Source organism: Stigmatopora nigra, chromosome 3, assembly GCF_051989575.1.
Source record: "Stigmatopora nigra isolate UIUO_SnigA chromosome 3, RoL_Snig_1.1, whole genome shotgun sequence".
Lineage (NCBI taxonomy): Eukaryota > Metazoa > Chordata > Actinopteri > Syngnathiformes > Syngnathidae > Stigmatopora > Stigmatopora nigra.
In genome coordinates this window covers 14,135,666-14,158,648 of record NC_135510.1, presented here as the reverse complement: position 1 = coordinate 14,158,648, position 22,983 = coordinate 14,135,666, and the positions used below count along the sequence as shown (strand labels likewise).

At 38.1% G+C, this 22,983-nt stretch overlaps 1 protein-coding gene across 19 annotated transcripts in view; it reads left to right on the top strand.

Annotated features, from left to right (window-relative positions):
• Positions 1–22,983, top strand: part of neo1a (neogenin 1a) — a 113,166-nt gene that overhangs the window by 72,504 nt on the left and 17,679 nt on the right. For 15 of the 19 annotated variants that reach the window (XM_077712884.1, XM_077712883.1, XM_077712889.1 and 12 more), the window contains 8 exons: positions 5,280–5,434; positions 5,770–5,890; positions 13,462–13,696; positions 15,316–15,470; positions 17,362–17,510; positions 18,618–18,756; positions 18,852–18,901; positions 21,164–21,308. In XM_077712884.1, coding sequence (XP_077569010.1) covers positions 5,280–5,434; positions 5,770–5,890; positions 13,462–13,696; positions 15,316–15,470; positions 17,362–17,510; positions 18,618–18,756; positions 18,852–18,901; positions 21,164–21,308 — 1,149 coding nt within the window. The remainder of the gene's footprint in view (positions 1–5,279; positions 5,435–5,769; positions 5,891–13,461; positions 13,697–15,315; positions 15,471–17,361; positions 17,511–18,617; positions 18,757–18,851; positions 18,902–21,163; positions 21,309–22,983) is intronic. The other 4 variants (XM_077712901.1, XM_077712893.1, XM_077712900.1 and 1 more) reach the window with 1 other exon arrangement.

Here is a 22,983-nt window from a genome sequence, read left to right as displayed (position 1 = left end):
GCTTGAGATAAAATGCTAGGATTATGTCACTGTTTCCTCAGATTAGATGTTTTAACCCTGCTGGCCTTGTACCTTGCACCAGTGATGTTGCAACATACATAATATGCATCCCATTTTCAGAAATGGAGTCATACTTTTGATCTCATTTCCATCTCTAATTCTCAATCCATGCTTGTTAGTTGTGAAGGTGATTGAAACAGTGGCAAATTAGCGGTGTCATTGCACTGTGTATGGTGGTATGTTCAAGTGCTACATGGAATATAGTCAACTGATTTATTTGCACTGTATTGAGCATGTGTTTTAACTGCTAAAGAGGTGAATGCAGTGGTATGACTAAATTGCTGGATGTAGCTATTTCAACTTTTTCTTTTTAAAGTCAATATTTTCCAGTATCTAGTAAAGATACGTATTCCCCATTTGTTTGGAAGCCAAGGACATTTAATGACTATTCATCTTATTTTGTACATTTTATATTCTTGCAATTAATCTTTATTATTATATTTCTATATTGATATTATCCTTTGGGAGATATTAAAACATTTCTATATTCACATAGAGGTCTGTTTAAACCGAGATGGAAACTGGCATTTCTTGTCATTTTATTATAGGATTTATTTTTAACAAAAAATATTTTGCATATATTATACTTTTGGAACAAATTAGTAAAAATCAACATACATTATGTATGGTTTCTAACTGAAACAAATTCAATGAGTTTTTTTCCATTTCATAATGAAGTATTAAAATGTTGTTATTAATAATTAAATTGTATAATTTGCAACTTAAATTCTACTGTTTCTTTCATCTTTAGTTTCCTAGGGGAATCCGCAACATATTTTTGAAAATATTCATAAAATATAGATATTGTGCATTAAAACAGTTTTTAAACCTACTTAACTATTTTTTATTGCATATGTCACATGATGGCCACCAAATAAATGCAACAACCCATTTATTATACGTAATGAATAACCTTTTGTGTATTCAGATATATTTCAGAGATCAAAGGATTTTCTAAAAAACCTCACAAAATCCTTAAATGTATGCTTTAATTTTGAATAGCTCAAGCAGAACCTTTTTGTGACCTTCGAAGAAAATCACTTGACTCTTTGTTCCCTCCGTCCTCATTTACAATAGTCTTCTTCTAATTTGCTTTCACTTCTTGGCTTCACCGATGTTATTACTGGGATTTAGCTTTTCATTAATGCCATAGTATGTTTACAGTCAGACTTTTCAGAGTCCTTTGCAGTGATAATTTTACAATTGGCACACTGCGAGTCCCAGGGATTCGCTTGTCTGAAAACTGTGCGTCCCAGGAAACTTGTCACGAGTCCCAACATACTACGGATGCAAATAAAACATAAACAACGATATATAAACATTCAGATTTAATTTATTTATTATATGGTTTAGGGTTAGGGTTTATTTATCATTGTACTAGTCTTTCAGCTCGTAGATCCTCCTCTCTTTGCAGCCAAAAGTCTTTTGAAATGTGCGTATTTTTCCTTGCTTCCCCCGTTTTGCTTCATGATCATCGATCGAATCTTCTGCAGTTCTTTTCTTACTAGTTGTATTTTTAACTGCGAAATAACTATCCAGACTGTTTTGCTTTTTCTGAAACATTTTTTATCTTTCTTACACTATTACGAAACTCTTGCTATCGCTTTCTCTCCTTCGTCTGCTAGTGTCTGCTAGTCTCGCGAGAATTATTTCGCAAAGATTATGTGGAATAAATTGGTTTGCTATCGGATATATGTGTTTTGGTTTTTTTTTTTGATAAAAATTTCTTTGCGTCCGAAAAAAGCACATTACTTGAAATTGTGCGTCTGGAAGAAAAGCTGTGCGTATCAGACGCAGGACGCAGAGGTAACGAGAACACTGCCTTTGTGTGATAGGAAACTACTAATGCACTTCATTTGATGATCCTTCTTGTTAATTCTAATACTACTTTGGCTATTTGCCATTGACATACTGTCGCTTTACTTTGTGTTGACAATAATGTTATATTTTTACGGAAATTACTTCAATGAAATGGTTTGAGCCCTCTAGCGTGTATCCCTTTCCATGGACTCAGGCGTCTCTTTTATCATTCCTTAGCCAGAAGTCAAAATCATCCAATAAATAATGTAATAACAAAGCAATAAGCAGACATCACATTCAACTCTGAACAATAAATACAATCAAATATTTATAGGGATTCATTTAGGAAGGCTGTCGCAGCAGGAAGAACAATATAGTATATCTGTTTGCCCTCCAGTAGGGCTAACATATCTGCTGCATGTCTTCATTAACAGCGGCACAGCCTACAAAGACTACTGGGGACTACTAATTCAAATATCGACTCGCTCCTCAGGCTCAGAACAAAAAAAAAAAAAACACCACTCCTTTTTTTCTTTTTTTTCAAAGGAGTCATCTATTTTTAAGAGGGCCGAATGATTTTCTTGTCATTTCGAGCAGTGCCACTCACAGAAGGCGCCATTTGATAGCATTTTATTGTGTAACATTCAAATGAGATTTATATCATCACTTTTTAAGTCACACTTTGGATTTCACATTTGAAAATGACTTTAAGATGGACATTATGCTTACATTTTTTTATGTCACAATATGGTCTGCAGAGTTTGTTGGCTCATTGTTTAAATAGTAGAGTTTATCGACTCCCGTCAATTTCTTTTAACAAGGGTTTTTTTAATCGATTTAAAACAATAATATGTACATGTTTAGCACTATCAGTTCCATTTCACCTAAAGCAATAAAAATGCTAAGCAATTGATGTGTTTGTCAGATTGGTGCTGAAATATTTCAGACCTTTTGACGAAAACCACTTTTCGATTACACGGGATATTGAAATAATGCAAGAAAAAAAATAACATTCAAATCTAGTTTTATCTTGCTATATTTTCTTTATTAATTCAGTGATTGTCATTAGCAGCAATATTCATAAAACAATTTTTGATCTTGCCCTAAATGTTTCTGTGTGACTGATGACAATAGAGATCTATTCGATTGCTGCCAACCCTCCTTTTCAAAATCAATTAGATGCTGTCTGCCTTCAATGGTAACCAATGACTTGTGGAGACATTGGAAAAAAATGTTTTGTGGTTCAACAAAACCTAGATAGAACATTTTAGCCATGATTAAAGAAGCATCGTTATGGCTAGCACAAAAGTGTTTATCAGGATAAGGGAATTGATAGACTAGGAGTTAGAGGAAGATTACATGAAAGGAAAATATGAGAAAGTGTAGAAATGCAGATGAAGACAGATAAAGAAAGGTACCATTAGATTGGGGCAAAGGCAAATTTCACCACTGGGTTCATGTGTACACAAAACAGACTTAAAACATATGTAAATATTTTGGTTTCACAGATTTTGGTGGCAAGAATGCGGGAAATCTGTTTTCATCATCTTATTAAACAAGTATCCTCGCAAATGGCACAGACAAATGTGTTATGCAAATACAGGACAGAAAATACTCCACATATAAACAGGTTTACAGGCAGAGAAACGGTAGTATCAGCTTCCAAAGGCAATTTAAAATATTATTCATTTTCACAGATGGCTTTGCCTCCAACAACAACCTCACTTCCCACTACACACTACATTTGCTGAAGCTTTTGGAGCTCTTTACACTAAGTGCATTAGTTAGTGTTTAAAAACAAAACCCAATCTATCCAAACCAATTTTTATAACTTGACTTAGACTTGAGGCAAAAATCATATTTTGAAGTGAGAAGACCCACTCCAAAATATGTCCTTGATTTTGTGACCCTTCTTGTTAGTGACATTTATCAGCAAGATGTTAAAATGAAGCACAATATGGTCAGATTTTCGAATGCTTTTCAGATATTTTTCTTTTTTCAGTAGTGACTTCTTGCAAATAATTAAAAAAAAACAATTGATGAGAATGCATATGTCGTTGAAAAGGAAATAAAACCACTACTTAACTTTCTAAATAATTGAAAGTTTTGACAATGTGCAAAATGCAAAAATGTAGAACATAACCTTGAGTTTTGAAATTAATCATCATGGTAAGTTAAAATGATGAGCCAAAAATGAAATCTTTGTATACTGCATTTGACCTAATTTACCGACAGAACTATCATGGGTTTTAGTGTTCTAGGGGGGTAAGGTTAATATTGCCCAAAAGATTGATTTTGTTGTGTGTTATTCTTGAAATACACTTCAATGACATATCAATGCCTGACTCCTTACTTTAACACGCCTCAGACTCCAGTTACTGTTCGCTACAACTTTCATGATTTTAATTATTTTCATTTAAATTGCTGAAAAAAAGCATTGCTTTCATTTTAGTTTCATAGTTTGTATGCAAAATGTGTATTTATTAGTTTGGTAAAAAAAGACAAAAGGTCTACTAAACTACAGAAGATGTGCGGTATTTGACAGCTCTGTATGTAGTTTAAAAAAAACACACACACACAAAGAAATGTGTATAGAACAGAATGATTCCTTTCTCTGACTACCCAGTCAGTGTCAATGTCACTGACCATGTTTGCTTTCATTTTTGCTCTTATTACTTGTTAGCAGTGTCAACAGGGTGAAGGGGGCTTGACCTCACAACCTGCTGCTGTGATTAACAAAGCCAGACATTATCTTTATGCATGCACTCCCAAGAATATCAAATTGTCGAGATTAAAACTAATTAGACATTAATAGCTATCCTAGAACAGGCAGAAGGAAAAGCATCAGCATTCGTCCAGAAAGCGGTCATTGAGGCTGTTGCCTTATCAGTCCATGCGCCAGTCAGTCTTATGGTTTCTCCTCACATACACAATGTGCAATGCAGTCCAATTATTTACAGAGAACATGCTCCTTCTGACCTTGTTCCTTGACAGATTGATGAGGTGCTTGGTTGCAGAAGATCAAAAAACTTTTCTGTTCCTCATTACCAGAAACCTGAGTTATATATGCAAGTGCTCACCTCAGCTTGTTCCATACAGATACACAACACTAAAATTAAGGTTGCTGGTGTGCATCTGTTCGATTGAGTGATCATTTACAGCAGAGATATTAGTGTTCATTTCTGGCTGCAAAAGCCACAGGTGCATAGAGGAATTTTATATTAGGCAGTTCTTTTATCTGCTATGTGTTCAAATAAAATTTGGCATATGAAGAGGCAGCATGACATTATTGGGTTTGGTTCATTTCCTGCCAGAAATAATAGCATATTATCCTGATCAGAACTGAAAATTGGCTATTAAATTTCACATAATCTGACATCACGTAATCTAAGCATTGTTTTTTTGTTTATCCTTCACAGTTCCTCCCCAATATGTCAAGAGACCAGCCAACATTTATGCCCATGAGTCCATGGACATTGTGTTTGAGTGCGAAGTCACCGGTGCCCCAGCTCCCACTGTGAAATGGGTGAAGAATGGCGACGCTGTTATTCCAAGTGACTACTTCAAAATTATTGTGAGATCCATTTTCCTTTTTGGCAAGACTTAACACAAATTTACACCACAGTAATGTTTTTATTGCATCATCAATGCCTAGAAAATTTATTTGACAACACATCTTTGAAAAAACATCATCTTTGCCATGAAAATTGGATGAATGCAGATTAAATTTGCACCATTTTGAGCTGGAAGGCAGAATTGTATGCTTTTGTTTGACACTAAAAAGTTTACATTGCTCTAAAAATGTTTCCAACATTGGCATTTCATTTTATTGGTATTTTGGGCTGTTGTCTTTTTAGTTGGTTTACATCATTTCCTCACATTGTACGTCCATTTTCCTGTGTTCTGCAGAAAGAACATGATCTACAGGTTTTGGGCCTGGTCAAATCTGATGAAGGCTTCTACCAATGTCTGGCAGAAAATGATGCCGGAAATATTCAATCCAGCGCCCAACTCATCATCTTGGATCACGGTACGCATCAAGCCACAGACACTCACTCATATTCAAGGCAGATTAAATTCACTGAGATGGATGATTATCAAAAAATGATTAGTCATGTCACTTAACTAAATTATTATGCCTGGGAGGGCTAAATTTTATCGTTTACCTTAGATTATAAAACAATAGGTTTTTTTTTTAATACACACCATTGAGTAATGGACAGTTCGGCCATTTTTTAAAAAGTTTGAGGCAATTTATTATCATTTTTAGATTTGACATGTGTACATTTGTGTCACAATGATGGGTATGGATGGGTAAATGAAACCACTGAAATTGCAGAAAAGGAAATATCAGGGTGATAAGATTGCAGCAAAAGGCATATCGTGTAAACAATTGTCTGCAAAGCGCAGAAGTGCGACAAGAAAATAGGAAACCACAAGTACTGTATGCTTCAGAAAATGTCCTGTTGGCCAGCCAGAGGACAGAGCCGATTATACCAAACAGTAAGAGCCGCTTATCCTCACAACGGTAACAGAGACAATAAGATACTGTCCATATTTTTATTTTCAGTTGGGGTTTCCATTCTAATTGGTCCCAAAAAGCATTCCCTCCTTGTATCGCTCGCTGTGAGAACCTTCTTTTGAGTACTAGTTGTTGGTCAATTGTCTTTCATTTTCAAAAAAGCACTGTAATAAACACTCAAAAGAAAACAAACCAAAAAAATCACCATGCATACACTGCTGGAAATTAGGATGAAAACAAGATTCTTGATTGCAAATTACAAAGAAACAACACAGCTAGAAATGTCTACTGAGATATACACTGCTGCATTACTAGTATTTCCCATACTGTAGCTCATACAACTGTTATTACGTGGGTTACACTACCTGCGATACAAGCCGAAGCCTTATCAGAAGTCATTACATTTGTATTTATTATCATAAGGGAAGCAAACTCAGCCAAACATTGGAATTGTTATTTGATAGGTATTTCAAGAGGGGTGGATCTGAACACCCAGGGGTAGAAGCTTGGTTAATATTTATTAGTGATCATTATCGTTGCGTCTTTACTCTGCCAGTTATCATTCTTTGAGGTTAGACTGATTGTCCTCGCCAGCTGGTTTGTGAAACAGCCATAGGTCAGTTTTCAGGTGTATAGGCTCAGTATGTGATGAAGAAATGTGTTTTTGGACCCTATTGTTGCCTTTTAACATTTCAGCACTAGATATGGTCCATACAATTTTGAAGCACTAGTGACTTTGCAACATTCATGGTATCTAAAATTAAAACGAGATTAGGGTGTAAGGCTAACTTTACACATGAACATTTTGGCTGAACTAGTTGCAAGCAGATGTAAGTAAATAAATGGATACCCAAATGCCAGATGGACACTAACGGGAGGTGTCTTACATTTTTTATTTTTTTTATTTATTTATGGCCCAAAAAAAGCTTTTTTCGTTTGAATGCTTTCTGCATTTACAAAAGACCATCACATTAGTATAAATTGATGGTTGACTTATTCTACAGCAAAGTTTAAGGAATTGAACTCAGCCGCTAGCTCAGGACAACGTGTAAATGTGCTGAAAGTTTTCATTGCAGCTAAATTGATTTCCAGAGACTCAGTTTATTCCAGTTTTTATAGATAGAAATTGTGAAAGTTTAAGAATCATATGATTGGTTAACCCTTTTCTCAGCACTATACTTTCTGAAAATGATGAGAAAAAGGTTTCATAGGCTCTGCTAATACAGGGTTTTTTTTAAATTACATCATATTTGGGCAGTGTCCTACGGTAGTCTACAAACTTTACCGTCCCTTGAGTGTTTGTGCCTGAAATTCTGGCAGGTGTCAATTTCTTGGTGGTGAGGAAATAAATCATGTTTTTCACCATTGAGGTTGCCCAAGGAAATGATTTTCATAGACAGTACAAAATTGAACGCAGCATTGCACTGCTTTGCTTTATGTATGCCATGTTGCAAATCATACATTTTTGGGATATATATTACACTAGCAATTAACACATACAATATAACATTTGAATATAACTCTATACTATAGCAGGGAAGCAAATACTAAATGACAACACAATTTGTGTTATCACTGCCCACTTAAAAATGGAATGCTAAGACCTAGTGCAGTCTTGTTTGGTCATTGTAAAATACTGCTAAAAAGGGGGAGTGATATATTGTCAGTTTATCAGTAAACTGATCACCAAAGCTCCACTGATTTGACAAACAAAACCAAGTTTTAAAGGGCAATCGTACCGGAGATAGATGGAGGCTCACTCCACTATTCCCTGTTCAAATCAAGACTTGATAATGACCTCCTCAAAGATACTTTACTCCTGTTTGACTAGCACTGAATAAAACCTCAGGCATCCTTCAGGAATACTGTGCGCTCCATCATCTGTCAGCAAGGTCACTGCCAGGCCAGCAGGAGGCAAACACGTAGCTCTGCGAACGTGCAAACTCGTCAGCACAACGCACACCAGTTAGACACCATCAAACGTGTAACTCCAACACAGGCAGCAATATTCGAGTGTTAGAAAATGTCAAGCTGCCCTGGGAAACACAAATATACTCACATACAGTCCCAAACGTCAAACGAAGGAAGGCATTCATTCTATGGCGGACTATAAATTACTAAAGTAATTCACTGCCATTGATGGTGGTATATACCCAATTGCTCTGATCATTCACTTTCACCCTCACAAGTTAAAATAGCTTAAACATCTATATCCATCAATGGCAGCCAATGAACTGAGGCACAATTGGTGCAATTATTTTTAAAACAGTGAGTTCACCATTTAAGACAGAAGATGATAATCTACCTTTGTGGTCCTTCTGTTTGTGCCTACTGTCATTCATTCTTGAATTGGCGAGCTCCAAAGGTCAATCGATAATGAGCACTCTCACTGGAAAGACCGTAAGAGTACAAAAGATGAGGCCACAGTGAACACTTTGCAGAGGCTAAATGGTGTAACTGCTGTGGCAAACCGTCTGGTAAATGCAGCTGCATCTAGTCGAATCAATAATCGTTGGAAAGTTGAAGTTTGATCATAAAATTAATAGAATACTTTGTACTTTATATTCATTTATTGTGTACTTTTGAAAGACTTTTTTGAAGATAACCCTGTTACAGAAAATTCACTCCAAACATAAATACAATCTGTTCAATGTGGACACGTTGAGTGTGTTGATCATAGAGCTTCCAGGCTAAATCAACTGCTTCCAAATTATTGCTTTTGAAGACTAAAGGCTGTGTTGTGGCTGTCTTTCACAGATGCCACGACGCTGAGTGTATATTTGTGCATTGAGAGCGGCCGCTTACACGGTGAACTTTTCAATGTGTTGTGTTAATTCAAGCGTAGCGAAGAGCTTTCCTTTATTCATAAACGGCCTGTCAGCTAAGTGCTAACCGAAATGTTATGGGTGCCAATTTTGCTGTTATTTTGCCTTGGAATAAGAGGAAAATACACTCCGATTGCCTTGGGGTACCTGCGTCTGTGTTGTTTTTGAAGGTCACTCATGTTATAAACACCAGTTTATGCCTGGCAACTCACGCCTGGTTGCGACCTATGTTTTTGTTTTACACTCCTTTCAACGCTTGCCCTTATTACTATGTAACACTATGCTTCTACATGCAGTCAGCCGTCCAGGATGCCAACCTGACATTTTTGGATATACTTGGTCCCCTGGGCTCAGTAATTAAAGTAGCTCACTACTTTCCTTTCCCTCCCTTCCCTTAATGCCAGGCGGATGACCCCTGCGGGCGGCGCCACTATAGCTTTTATGTTTCCTGTTAGCAGCCACCCTTTCTCTCCATTGTACCTCCTAGTTTTCACAAGCTAAAAGTAGAATAGGGAATAATTTTACAAAGGGCAGTTCTGGTGGTACTCTGGAGTATGATTGCCACTTTTAAGTTCTTTTAAGGTCGCCCGATATATTAGCTACAAGCAGGGGGGCCCGGCTTTGCCGGTCCCACCTTCTTGTTTATTCCCAAAAGACAATTATTGCGCAAAATGGATATATATAATATTGAAAAATGGTTGTTTAACAAATAAAAAGGGAGCACCTAAAAACTCGCTGGCGGACCAATCAAGCACGTTTAGGGTACATCATGTAAAAACAACAATTCATACATCTACTATGCTGTCAGCTGTAACAAATAAAAGTTCAGTTTACACACTTGGAGAAGGTGAAGAAATACAATCCCTCGTCTATTAGTAAACCGACAGCTGTTTTTGACCATCACAAAAAAAATTAAACTATACGTTGCATGGTTTGGACAAAACGTAGCAAGAGAATCTTAACATACACACACTCACACATCCATAAATCATGCTTTATAAACATTATACATAATATTGGTGCAAGTTAGATTAGTACTTGTTTTTGCCCTCAAAAAAAAAAACTATATTTGTGTAGCTCCACGATCGTAAGGCTTTAAGACAATTGAGATCAGAAATGTGTATATTTCCAAGCCTCTTGAGAGAGAAGCTCTGGAGATGTACAACATCATTGGCTGTTTTGGTGGGCTTGAAAGGGAACTCGAGGGACTTTGCCTTCCTCTACCAGTCAGCCTGCGGCGTTTACATTGTTTACCATATCTCTATATCTTTATTTACAATGACAGTCAGCGTGAAGTTTCTAGAGGGCATGTATTTGTGAGTGATCCTTACCTTTGTGAGCAAAGACATCACTCACTTGTAGTCCATGGACCATGACTGTGTACATTGATGATATATGCTGTATTTATACATTAACACATACAATGATTATTAATACACACTGGTTATTTTTTTCTACTAGTCGTTTTTTTCTTCCACTTTGTTGCTACAAAATGGAATTCTAAATTCATATTAGTGTCCAGTTTTTATATGAACCATACTTCCCTCAAACAAATTCATGTAGTCTAAAGTGAACTTATCTGACATACTACTTTTATTTCACTCCTTCTGTGTATTTCAATATGAAAAAGAAAATTGTAATAATATGTAGCTTGTAGATTTCATAGGGACAGATTTTTTAATTGCTTTCCAAAGAAAAATAGTTATAGAAGAACATATGTCCACTAATTGCATGTGTTCATTTATCAAATTACAGTTTTATTGATCCTCAACACATGACATCTCACTTAGCAAACTTGTATTTATGACCCACACCAAACCCCGAAAATTTGAATTTTTAAAGGATTACTAACTAACTCTCCTGTATTACAAAATGGTCGTAAAAACATTATATTTTAGTCAGGATTTCAATCTTTTTTTTTCTCCCATATAAATCTGTGTGGGATCAACTTTTGCCATCACGCAACATGTAAACATTTTTTAAAGATAATTATGAATCCCGACACAATAGTTAAGTAAACTTTTTCCCCGTGAACTTCCATGGTCTGCAATGTTTGCCCTTAATGGTCTATCAGAAGTCCCAGTCCCATGTGTGTTTCTGGCAGATATGAATGCCATATTTTATTCTGAGCCTGACTCTTATCTGTGCAGACCATTTGATGAAATACTTGGCGCAATGTTAAAAGGTGCACCCAAGGACACTGCCAGGCATTTGGGCGCTCTGAAAGAAGCATCACCTTGATCCAGGCTGGCCACTTCATTGCCACAAATACATAATTCTATTTTCTAAGGCAACTGTCTGTCACGGGCCCCATAAAATTTTCATCACCTGCCCTATCTATAAGACCCCTGTGGAAAATTCTGGAAGCCATTGAGTGAAGTTAGCAGAAGAGTTAAAAGTCAAAGTTACCCAAACCTTAAACTGATGCCACCGGTAGCTTTCTATGTCTTTTATTGCCATCTCTTTACTCTGGTCAATGTTGGTGTCCCTTACACACTTGGCAAATATCTTACTGCAGCAGCGGGGGGCTGCAGGTTAAGAAGGCCAAACAAAGAGTTCTGTGTTCAGAAGCTGTGACTTTGTCTCCCGAGTGGTACTGCTTCTATATGTCACTGATGGCCATTGTGTTTCCCTTCTGATTGGTCCACGTTTTTCTCTTTTTTTTTCTTCCCTCCATTATTAAGACAAATACTTCACTTAGCATGACTTTACCCAGCTGTATTGTGTGCTGGTGGCCCAGATATATTATTCAGATATGAAGTAACCTCCCTCATTAAAGTCTTAATGCCAGCTATTCATTACCTCCAGTACAAAGACTAATGATACAATTAATCAGCTATGAATAGAGCCTGGCAATAGTGATAGATGGCTGACATCTCCTTACTGTAACAACCTCAGGCCTGTATGTACAAGACTGATTGGACAGAGAAACACTAGTTGTGCAGTTGCATGTCATTTTTTTGCAGATGACGTAAGATGAAAAAGTCATTAGTGTCTCAGTCTATCAACAATACTTTGCTCAACCGAGAAAACCTACACAGGCACAGGAAGAGCACAGAAACTCCACAAAGGAAGGTCGGAAACTATCCGGGTTCAAGCCCTCGATATCAGAACCGTGAGGCAAACTATGCTAAGCACTTTTTCACCGTGCCTCTACCAAAGATGCTAGACTAATTAGTTTTGACACTGTAAGTACCAGTGTACTTATTATTGCTGTCCATATGTTTAAGTAGTGAAGAATATTGTTGTAACATTTATGTTACTTTACTGTTATTTAAGATATTTTTTATACAGTAGATGTACTGCTACAGATGTTTAGTCACTATATGTGCTCGTGTCTAGATAAACATTTGTTACTCTGACAGGAAAGCATCAACATATCGTTTCAACAAATCCAAATTGACATTCAAATATAAACAAACAATTGCAAGCCAAATTAGTGGTTGTGCCCAAACAGAATGACACCACAGTAAGCTAGCAGGAGCTTTTATTTGAACAGATTCAGGCTACCAAGAATACAAGCCGCACTTGATCTGCTACTTTGCTATGTTTATATGGTGCCCCCATCACTTCCCCTGACCTGCACACGAATGGAAATGTCCTGACATTTCTTTCCATATGATTTCCACTCACCAGGCAAATGGAAAGCAGATTTCTGTACGTCGTGCCACCCATTGTTTTTTCTACCCACCCTTCCTTCCAAATCCCTAATCAAACATTTCTGAAGCCAGGTCATGGGATAAAATAGGAAAATGTTTGAAATCAATATCTGGCATGTCTAAAGAAGCTCATACTTTAGTCTTATTTTGAATTTAGCTTAGTTATTAGTGTCAAAGTTTAGAATCTGTTGGTTGACGAAGCCAATTAATATAGTCCTAAATGACAAGTACTTCATGAAAAATAGTTGTGTAAGTGTCATGTGCAACACTGTTGTGTTTTAGAAAGCAGTATAGTTCTGCATGTGTAGTATCCCCCTGTATTGTGTAAGTGTAGTAGAAGTGTTTTATTTCTGTTTCCTTGTGATATCAGACGTCTTTTTTGTTACGTTGTTGTTATTTTGTTTTTTCTTCTGTTTTTGTTTCCTTTCTTTCTTTCTTTCTTTCGTTTCACTGTCATTTCCATTTCACCACCTTTTCCGCTCTCCTTTTTCTGGGCGATACTTCACCCATTTTCACCCCCCATGCTGCCTCTGTTTCCCCTATATCCCCTCACCCTACTCCCCGGACCCTACCTCTTCCTCTTCCCCTCCCCAAGACGTTGCCCTGCCCCCACTCCTTCCCCCCTCACTGACTCCTAACACTACTGACCATGTAACACCAGGCTCCGGGGGTGTAACTGGTCCAGCGGGACCCACTCCCTCCGCCCCCCGTGATGTGGTGGCTTCGCTGGTTTCCACCCGCTTCATCAAGCTTACCTGGCGCCCGCCGGCTGAACCGCATGGAGACGAGCTAACCTACTCTGTTTTCTACAGCCAGGAGGGCACAAGCAGGTAACACACAGTCTACATTGTAACACGGCATGAAAGCGCTCCCCTGTGAGAGACCACTCTTAGTGCATTCCTGGGCCTCAGGGCATTGTGAAAGTGTCTCATTAAAGTAGTTAAAGCACTTTTTCAAACTAATTATTTCCTCTAAAGGCTTTTCATCGAAATGAGCAAACACTTGCACCTTGAACCCAATTCCCTGCCAAAAAATGCACACTTATTACTTACAGATATTAAAATGGGAATACAAGTAGCTTAGAGACTTTTTGTAATGTTCATAATTTTAATTTCTCCCTCTCCAAACAAGTAGACTACTTATGGTTCTACATGAATCAGATGAATGATTCATGAACGAATGAAATACACGTCACTTTTCCAATTCCTCAACAACAACAAAACAAAAAAAACGCAACAAAAGCCTTGAGACCTATTAATCTATCCTTTAATCAATCATGCTTAGCGGTTGAGTCCAAAGCACTCCCTGGGGTGTATTGTTGAAATTATAATAAATAAAGTGGGAATGTGGAGGCCAAAACCAAACTGTTTCAGTTTTATTCATTTTAATTGAATTAATTTAATTTTCATTCAAATATTGTTCTTTTATAATTGTAATATTTTAAGACCATTATGATTAATACTGATGACACAAACTGTGATATAATTATAATTGATACCTGGGGTCCATATATGTAGACATCCTATTATTAGTCATGTATGCCACACTTTGTATATTAGATGTTTTATTGTGGCCATCATGACCAAAAGTACGATGTCCATGTGCATAGGATAGTTGAAATATGTAATCTTTTGCCCTACAAAGAGTTAAATTGTTATATAAATTATGCTAACGTGAGTTGCCGGCCAGTTGTCCCACTAGTTTGATCTATTTTTACTTTACAACACAAATAAAATCAACACCAGCGCTTAGTTCATTCCGCATTATTTGTATTATTATACTAAACTATATATTTATGACATAATGTGTACTGAGTGGAATTCCATCACTGCTCTATGGTCAGAAACTCAGAAAACCAAAGTTTTCTAGTTTTGCCAGTTCTCCAATGTATATCAGTTTTATTTTGTTTAGTGAATAGCGTGTTGGCCTCACAGTTCTAGGGTCGTTTGCTCGATCTTAGGTGGATCCTCACTTTGTGGAGTTTCCATGTTCTCCCCTGGATTGCATGGGGTTTCTCTCGGTACTCTGGTTCCTCCCACATTCCAAAAACATGCATGGTAGACTGGTTGAACACTCTAAATTGCCCCTAGGTTTGAGTGTGAGCGTGAATGGTTGTTCGTCACCTCGTGCCTTGTGATTGGCTGCCCACCAATTCAGGGTGTCCTTCACCTGATGCCCAAAGTCAGCTGGGCTCGGCCCCCTGTGAGAATAAGCGGTTCAGAAACTGAATGAATGAATCAGTAACTACCAAAAATTGCCTTCTGATCAGTTATTAGGTTGAAATAACAAGTGACAGTAAGTATCTGTTTGTGCACTGCATCAATGTATCAACATAATTTGATGAGTTTACTCATGCCTGTGTTTAGAAACAAAGTAATTATTTGAGATCACATTTTCAAATACTTACAGCACACTGATGTGTATTTGTGTTAACTTTTGTCCACATCAGGGAACGAGTTGTAAATACAAGTAGGCCAGGGGAGTTGCAGGTCACCATCCAGAGCCTGATGCCAGACTCCAAATATCGCTTTAGAGTTGTTGCTCATAACATCAACGGCCAAGGAGAAAGCTCTGTCGGACTAAAGGTGGCCACCCAAGCTGAAGGTGAGGCAAACACTTCACCACCAACTGTATATGTGCACACAGGCATGTGGTGCATCTGTGTGCTTAGTAAACAGAATGTGTAAACAAAAAGACAAACTCCAGCCAGTTTGCTGGAAACCCACTCGCATCCAGCTCACAGTGGAAAACAGGGTGCACTCAAAAGAAGTGCAGAAATGTGTAAATAAACTCTCACCTGTGCAAATATTCGTTGCCGCACACAAGCACTCGCTTCAAACAACCTCCCACCGCCGAACACACGTACACATAGCCGAGTCTTTTTAAGGCCGACCACCCAACAACACACCAGGGAATTGCCCAATTCTCTCCTTGTGAGCCACCCGTGTTTACCCCAAAGCATTTCTGAAGTCGTTTTTGTATGCACTTTTCGTGCTCTGAGCCAAGCTTGACTCTGCATGTAAGTTTTGTGTTCACAAGTACAAGAACAAAAAAGGTTCCCCGCTTTCAAGTACTTCATTTAAATGTTTGGGTGGAGACTTTTGAGTCAAAGAGGGAAGATGGAACTTAGTTTTGCTCTTTTTCTCTTTTTGTGTGCAAAGGAAACTCAACCGTGGAGTGCCCACTCTTATCGCTATGTATAAAAGAGCTACAAATAGAATCCCCCCAACCCCTATCACACACAGCCTTTTCTGATGTTCCCAAGCTTCTGGCAACATTTCACTCACTGTCACATTTTCATTCAGTTTCTGTCCTTCTACCAGTGTCCTTGTTTGGAGGGCAGACAGATGAATCAACATACTTATGGTGCCAGTAGGAGCTGGGGGAATAGCAAGCAACTGAGGGAGGGGTGGTCTCCAAGTTTACCTGGACACTATATTTCTGTCTCATGTGGGCTCCTATTTTCAATTTGGAGCTTAAACTTTTGATCTGGGTGCGTACTGCATACTGAAGCTCTTCAGAGAATGGCTTAACATAAAGCAGGCGCTTTCACGCTGTGTGCGCATTGATATATGTCAGACTCTATTTCCTGTCTGGAATAGCACTAAAGCTCATGATTTAGAGTATGGAGATATGTTGACATGCAAAGCTTAAAAGCCTGGTTATAATTCCACTCCAAAGTACTTCTGAAAACAAATGACACGTACAGATAAGAGTTTTCAACACTGCTTTGCTTGACATTGATACTGTCTCAAAATTAGAACCAGCACAAAGAGCTATTTATGTATTTCATTTCAATCAAAGAACTTAGTTTGGCTCAGCACGTGCCTGACTATCATTTTAAATCAAATGCCTTCTATCCCTTGACCCTGAACAGAATTATTGCTGTGAAAAACGATTGGATTCTTCCTACATTCATTCATTTTCTATTCTGATCGTCCTCACAAGGGTGGTGGGAATGCTATAGCCTATCCTGAACTTGTTGTCAGTCAATCGCTGGGCACAATGAAGCAAACAACTATTCATGCTTGCACTCATAACCAAGACCAAATATTAGTGTTCAACCAGCCTAGCATGCAAGTTTTGGGGATGTGGGAAGAAACTGTAGTACCCGTGTAAAACCCATGCACACATAGGGACAACATGCAAACTCCACACACACAGGGAGGTCCAAACCCACCCAAGATTGAACCCTTGATCTCCAAACTGTGAGCCGGATGTGCTAATCCCTCTTCCATAATGTGGCTGGATTGTAATTATATTAATTTGCCCTGCAGTGAAAATCGAAGTAGAGTACTTGGATAAATGCAATTGGTTTCTCTGGGATTATAAACAGTCTATATCAATCTGGAGCTTTAATAAGCGTTTCAGACAAGTTCATGTTATTCACGTACTTGAGTGGACTGTCTTCTACCAACACCCCCATAAATCAATGGGCATCTCTTGTTCTAGAATCATATTCAAAATCTTGCTCTGTCTTACATTTGCTTTTTAGTTCAAGTGCCCGGCCCTGCCCCAAATATGCAGGCGGCATCGAATACGCCTACCTCCGTCACCCTGAGTTGGGAGAAACCCTTGACAGGCAATGGAGAGGTCCTCACCTACAAGTTGTATTACACCGACAAAAGCATTGGCAACGAACAGGTTTGTTACAGTTTGGAAAGACAGAGTTGATTTACTGTAGTTTCAAGCGTGTTTTCTTGTCTTTTGTGATTTGTATGCTTCTGGCAAATCAGTGCAATCTGTGCTGATAAATAACCACACGACCTGATATTACTACCTAATCTAAACTATTGACCATTGTGATGTAATGAATTTTAGCAGTGGTTTCTTCAGAAACATTTTAAAGGTGGAACATTATAAGAAAGTTTTGTTCTGGAAGTTGGCTGAAAACAAAACATCCAAATCCATTTAAGGATCAGAGACCTATGACAAAAGCTAATTGCACTGGATTGATTTTTAAGTTTAGTCAGAATTTAACTGTTAAATTCTCAAAAGCTCAGTCGAGTAAATGTTTACATTTTGCTTATCTACATGTAGCTCTGTGTCACTGGAGTAGAATTTAGAAGATTTGATATTTAGGCAGGCCCAGCTGCTGCCACATGCCAGCCAGTGAGGCATTAAAAAGCCTTTAATATGATAATGGATGACGCGTCATTCAATGCGTTGAGTAATGATGTCTCAGCTCCCTGGAGTAGAGCCTGAGATGAGCTGGTAAAAACCAAGAAATGGAGAGAGCTACAAAGAAATTACCTTCTAACACTGTGTCTTCAAAAGATAATTACTCTATACTGTACGCTTCACGAGAAAGTATAAAGAAAGTTGCCATGAAAAATTCGACCCAAGTTGAGAAGTTCTAATTAGACATTTATGGGAGCATTGTTGGGGTTGGCAAACTCAGAAGTGAATGCAAATGGGCTTTAAGTAATTTAGGACACATTGTTTGGCCTACTTAGGGAAAGGAAAATGGAGATGCACAATTTATGCAGCCGTTTCATAGTGTGAATTTAGATCAGATAGGTTGTAATGCTTATTAGTCCCGCCGTGCAATGTTGTGTGGATTACGATAGATATAGAGGAGTCTACGTTTGAATAAAGAATAAGGAAAGCACTGTCATGGTGCAAAAGAATCACTAAGCTCATCTGCGTTGATGGCCATCTCTTTTCCGCTACGTTAATTTATGATAGATATACTAATACTTGATTCTTTTACATGCATTGTTAGCTCACATTGTTCTGTCTGTCTTTTAGGACGTTGACGTAGATGGTGTATCATATACCATGACAGGGCTGAAGAAAAACACTCAGTACAGTTTTCGTGTGGTTGCCAACAATAAACACGGTCCAGGTGTCTCTACTGATGATATTGTGGTCCGCACACTATCTGATGGTCAGTGGAAACTAAGAATTGCCTTTGTATTGGCGACTATTTGATTGATTAGGTTCACTTTTCTTTAACGTATATGGTTCTCTTGTTCTTTGCAGTGCCAAGTGCTCCTCCTCAAAATTTCACTCTGGAGGTTCAGAATTCAAAGGTAAGCCAGACTTGAAAAGGTTCCTGTGGTTTTTATCTTATTGTTTTTTGCTGAGTTTGAGCTGCTCATTTTATGAAACATAATTTTCATGCCAACATTCATGGGGGAAGTGCTACGTATGTAAGTGGTATGTGGATTTACGGTGTAAAGGGGTGTGTGTGTTGTTTTGTATGTGTGATTCAATGCCTGACACAGCCCCACAGCTCTGTCTGATTACAAGGGTGTGTGAGCCCTTATTGGTCACCTCATCAGAAACAGGCGGCATGGCTGTCAGAAATGTTCCCCCCTCTGTAGCACCCAAGGGCATGATACTTTAGTTAATAAACGGGTATGTACTGTATATTGCGTGTTATTTAACATCCATAGGGAACACTAATTGTTTTTAATCGTAATCAAGAAATTGTGCCTTTAAGAAAGACAATCTGAAACCTAAAGAAAAAATCACTCCAAAAACAATGGAATGAGTAGTTTCTTAAGATGTGTTTTACCTGTTTGACCCAGTTCTCTCACAACGTCAAAAAATGAGGCTCCTATTTCTTTGAGGTGATGAAAAGAAGACTTGCTCATCATTCTCCAGAATAGGAAACAAAGGGTGCTTTCTTCAAACAGTGTTTCAGTTCTCGTTGTCAACGCCACGCGACTATATTCAGACTTGCTCACATGCTGTAAACACCCAGTCAGTTACTCAACAATCCACATAATTTTCGGGATATAATCGATGAACTCCAATATAATTGGGGTTGACCTAATAGTTCTTCGGGATTCCACATTTTGTGCTGTGACTGTTTAACATAGCATAACAAAGAAAATATAGCATAGTCTTGTCAAAATGTTTTGCCATAAAATTGTACAAAAAAAGGGCTGCTTTTAATGTTTTTCAACTTTCGCTTCAGTAGGAAGTTTTATGTTTTTCTTCTCATTGACTCTTCAGCTATATTTATTTAAACAGCTCACAATTCTTATTATAACTCCTTGGGTCAGAGTTCTTAAACAATATTTGTTAAATCGGATTTATTACACTTGAGCACACTGTAGTAGCCCTTGTGTGACACAAGTGATTCAATGAGAGTAGGCTTCACAGCAGGATCTTGATGAAAACAGGACGCTGCCCTCGACAGCCTTGCTTTTTATCCGCGTTTCTACTTCTTCAAACAGAGGGTTGCAGGGTTATTTATTGTATGTTTCAAAAACAATAAGCCACCGTTTTTCTAAATATGTTCTGTACTACTTTTACATGAAACATCACTTCTATTGTTGTATAGCCTTGAAGCGCGAATACAAAAGGAGCATGCTATGACTGAAAATGTTGAAGGAAGAAGTCCTTTGCTGGTCAGTGCTGCTCAAAGAATGAGTGAGAAACTCAAACTTTCAAAGCTATGCGGGAAAAGAAACTGTTCAATAATCCTATCACACAGTAGCAGCTTGGGAGGGAACTGACCACCCATGTTGAGGGAGAGTCAGCTGAGATTTGAGTGCTATAAAAACTGCTGCTGCTGCTGCCAGGAAGATGCAGTCATGTGGCAGAAGAGATGAGAATTTTCTTGTTTGTTATGGTCTTTGGCGGAAACAAGCCCACTTCCACTGTAAAACAAATGTTCTTCTCTTTCTAAACAAAATTAAAATGTGTCTGCCAACAGGTATGTTTTATAGTCAGACTGTTTCACTTTGAATCTGATTGGTCTAAAATTTTTATTGGAATTTTACGAGGCATTTGAGTTCTATCAAATTTTGTGTCAATAGATTTTGGAAAAATTGATGTCACAGGTTTTGTATTCTCACTTGAGTCGCATTTCCTTCTGGCTTTCTTCCCTGTGACTTTCTTAAGAGTCAATTCAACATTGTTTTAACGGAGAAGAATGGACAAATGCAACTGGCATGAGTAAAATGAATAAATCACTGAGCACAATTCAATTTATCCCTTTTCCCCAATGGAGACAGGTCACAGAATGCGTGTGACCTGTTCATGCATTCAGTCTTTTGTGCATCAGTGTGACAGTGGGTGAGCATTAATTAACTTCTTGCTCATGCTGAGACACCCCCTGCCTATCGCTTAAACACATGCAGAAAACTCCAGATGAATGAATAACCGTCCGTGTGCAGTGTGGTGCTTAGGCAATATTGCCACATCGGCTTTAGCTATGTATGACAAAAAAAAAAATATATATATATATGTATATTATAGTACCTATTCATTTCACTAAATTAGAAAACGCAGCGCTACACTGTTGGTTGCATTTCTTGACGCTAATTTGTCCTCAACAGAGCATCATGCTTCGTTGGCAGCCCCCACCCTCAAATTCCCAGAATGGAGAAATTACTGGATACAAGATCCGATACCGCAAAGGATCACGGAGAAGTGAGGCAGCCGACACCACCGGGGGGACGCAGCTTTCCAAGCTTATCGATGGTAATAAACGCTGATTTGTTCAATAAGGGCCATTTGAGTAATAAATACACTCACCCTACTGGATTACCGTTTTTCAGATCTTGGATGGCTAAATCTTAGCCTTTGACCATATGTTATAGATTTCAATTGTTCCCAGAGGAAATGTTAAAAAATTAAATCCTCTTCAGGGTCAAAATATCAGTCTTAAAACTTTCATTAACTGCACAAACCGTTTTTAAACAGCATTTTACTGTCATAAATTGCATGTAATAAGCATTAAGTAGAATCAAACCAGTAGTCCCAAATTCTTCCTACTGTTAAAAAGGTGAGCAGGATTTCACCGTGTGTGGTGAAAATAATGATTTTAAAAAACAACTTATAACCCCTTGAACACGATAGTTTCATCTTTTGAAATATGCAGCTGTCTAAACATCTCAGAAAAGTCCAATTCCAGATAATAATGATTTTGGGGGGAAAATGATCATTAGTCAAATTCCTTTAGGTCAACTAGCCTAATTGGCGCACAATGTTGAAGTAGCATCACAATATTACAATACCGTTTGGTGCATGCAGCACCGGTTCAATTCCTATCCAGTGATGGTGTTCGTTCTGGGTGTGGTCCGCTTTTTGTATAGGATAAGCATGTTGTAAATGGATGACTGCTGTTGAAGCCAGCCTTACCCAACAAGCTGTCACAAAAATTGACAGCTCACCTAATCATTTCCTGCCCACATTTACTTAAGTTATTGCAAAAGATATTTCAGGACTCTCGGTGACATACATACTTGCTGAAGCAGATTGATAAGCAGAGCACATGCATTGTGCCGGCTGTTCTTTACGCCTGATATGTTGGTGCCATTCACTGTCAGGCCCTTATCCTTGAGTGATTTTTCTGTTTGGGGAATTTGGTCTTGCATGGCTGAAATGTTGCTTAAAGGTCCTAAGGCTTATGACTAGGGACTGGCGAAGGAAAGCCCCAGTGGTTGGTTTATTTCATTAGGGTGAAAATGACATCTTAACTTGCCTCAGTGGGTTTTTGTGGCGGTGTTACAACCCCTCGGAGCTATCACCAAAATCAATTGATGAATTAATATTACATGTTGCCTCTGCAACTTTCAAGTGGCTTGACCGCCTGCTGTGTACTGCATCAAAGAGAATATGCACTTAAAAGTTGATTATATCCTTTTTCAAACATTCTAGAGGCATGAAACAGAAGTATGTTTGTTGGTTCAAATTAATTTAGGAGACGTAGCCTCAGAGGCACAGTTTGGCAAACTTTAGAAGCTTGCCCAGGGGTAGCCTTGAATAGTAAGCACATGGTGTAAGTACCAGCTACAAAAGGAGAATAGTGTGGGGTGGGGGGGGTTGGTAAAGTAAAAAAAATGCACAATTATTTCTTTTCTTTTATTTTTTTTACAGAAGAATATAGCAGCAGATCATGTGTCAGTAGGCCCTCATGAATAACAATGCTGGCATCCAGTTGTGACACTGGATCTAGACTTTCTTTTAAACTTCCATCAAATTTTGAAGCATACTTTCGCAAGTGCTGCGTATTTATACCTACCAAAACGATTTGAACCCATGTGGAGATGTCATTTTTCCTTATCTTGATGTTTTTGAGAAGGGAATACCATGGTGAGACAGGCTTAGAAAAAATCTCTTTGGATATTGCAGACATTTGTTTCAAGTGTTAAAA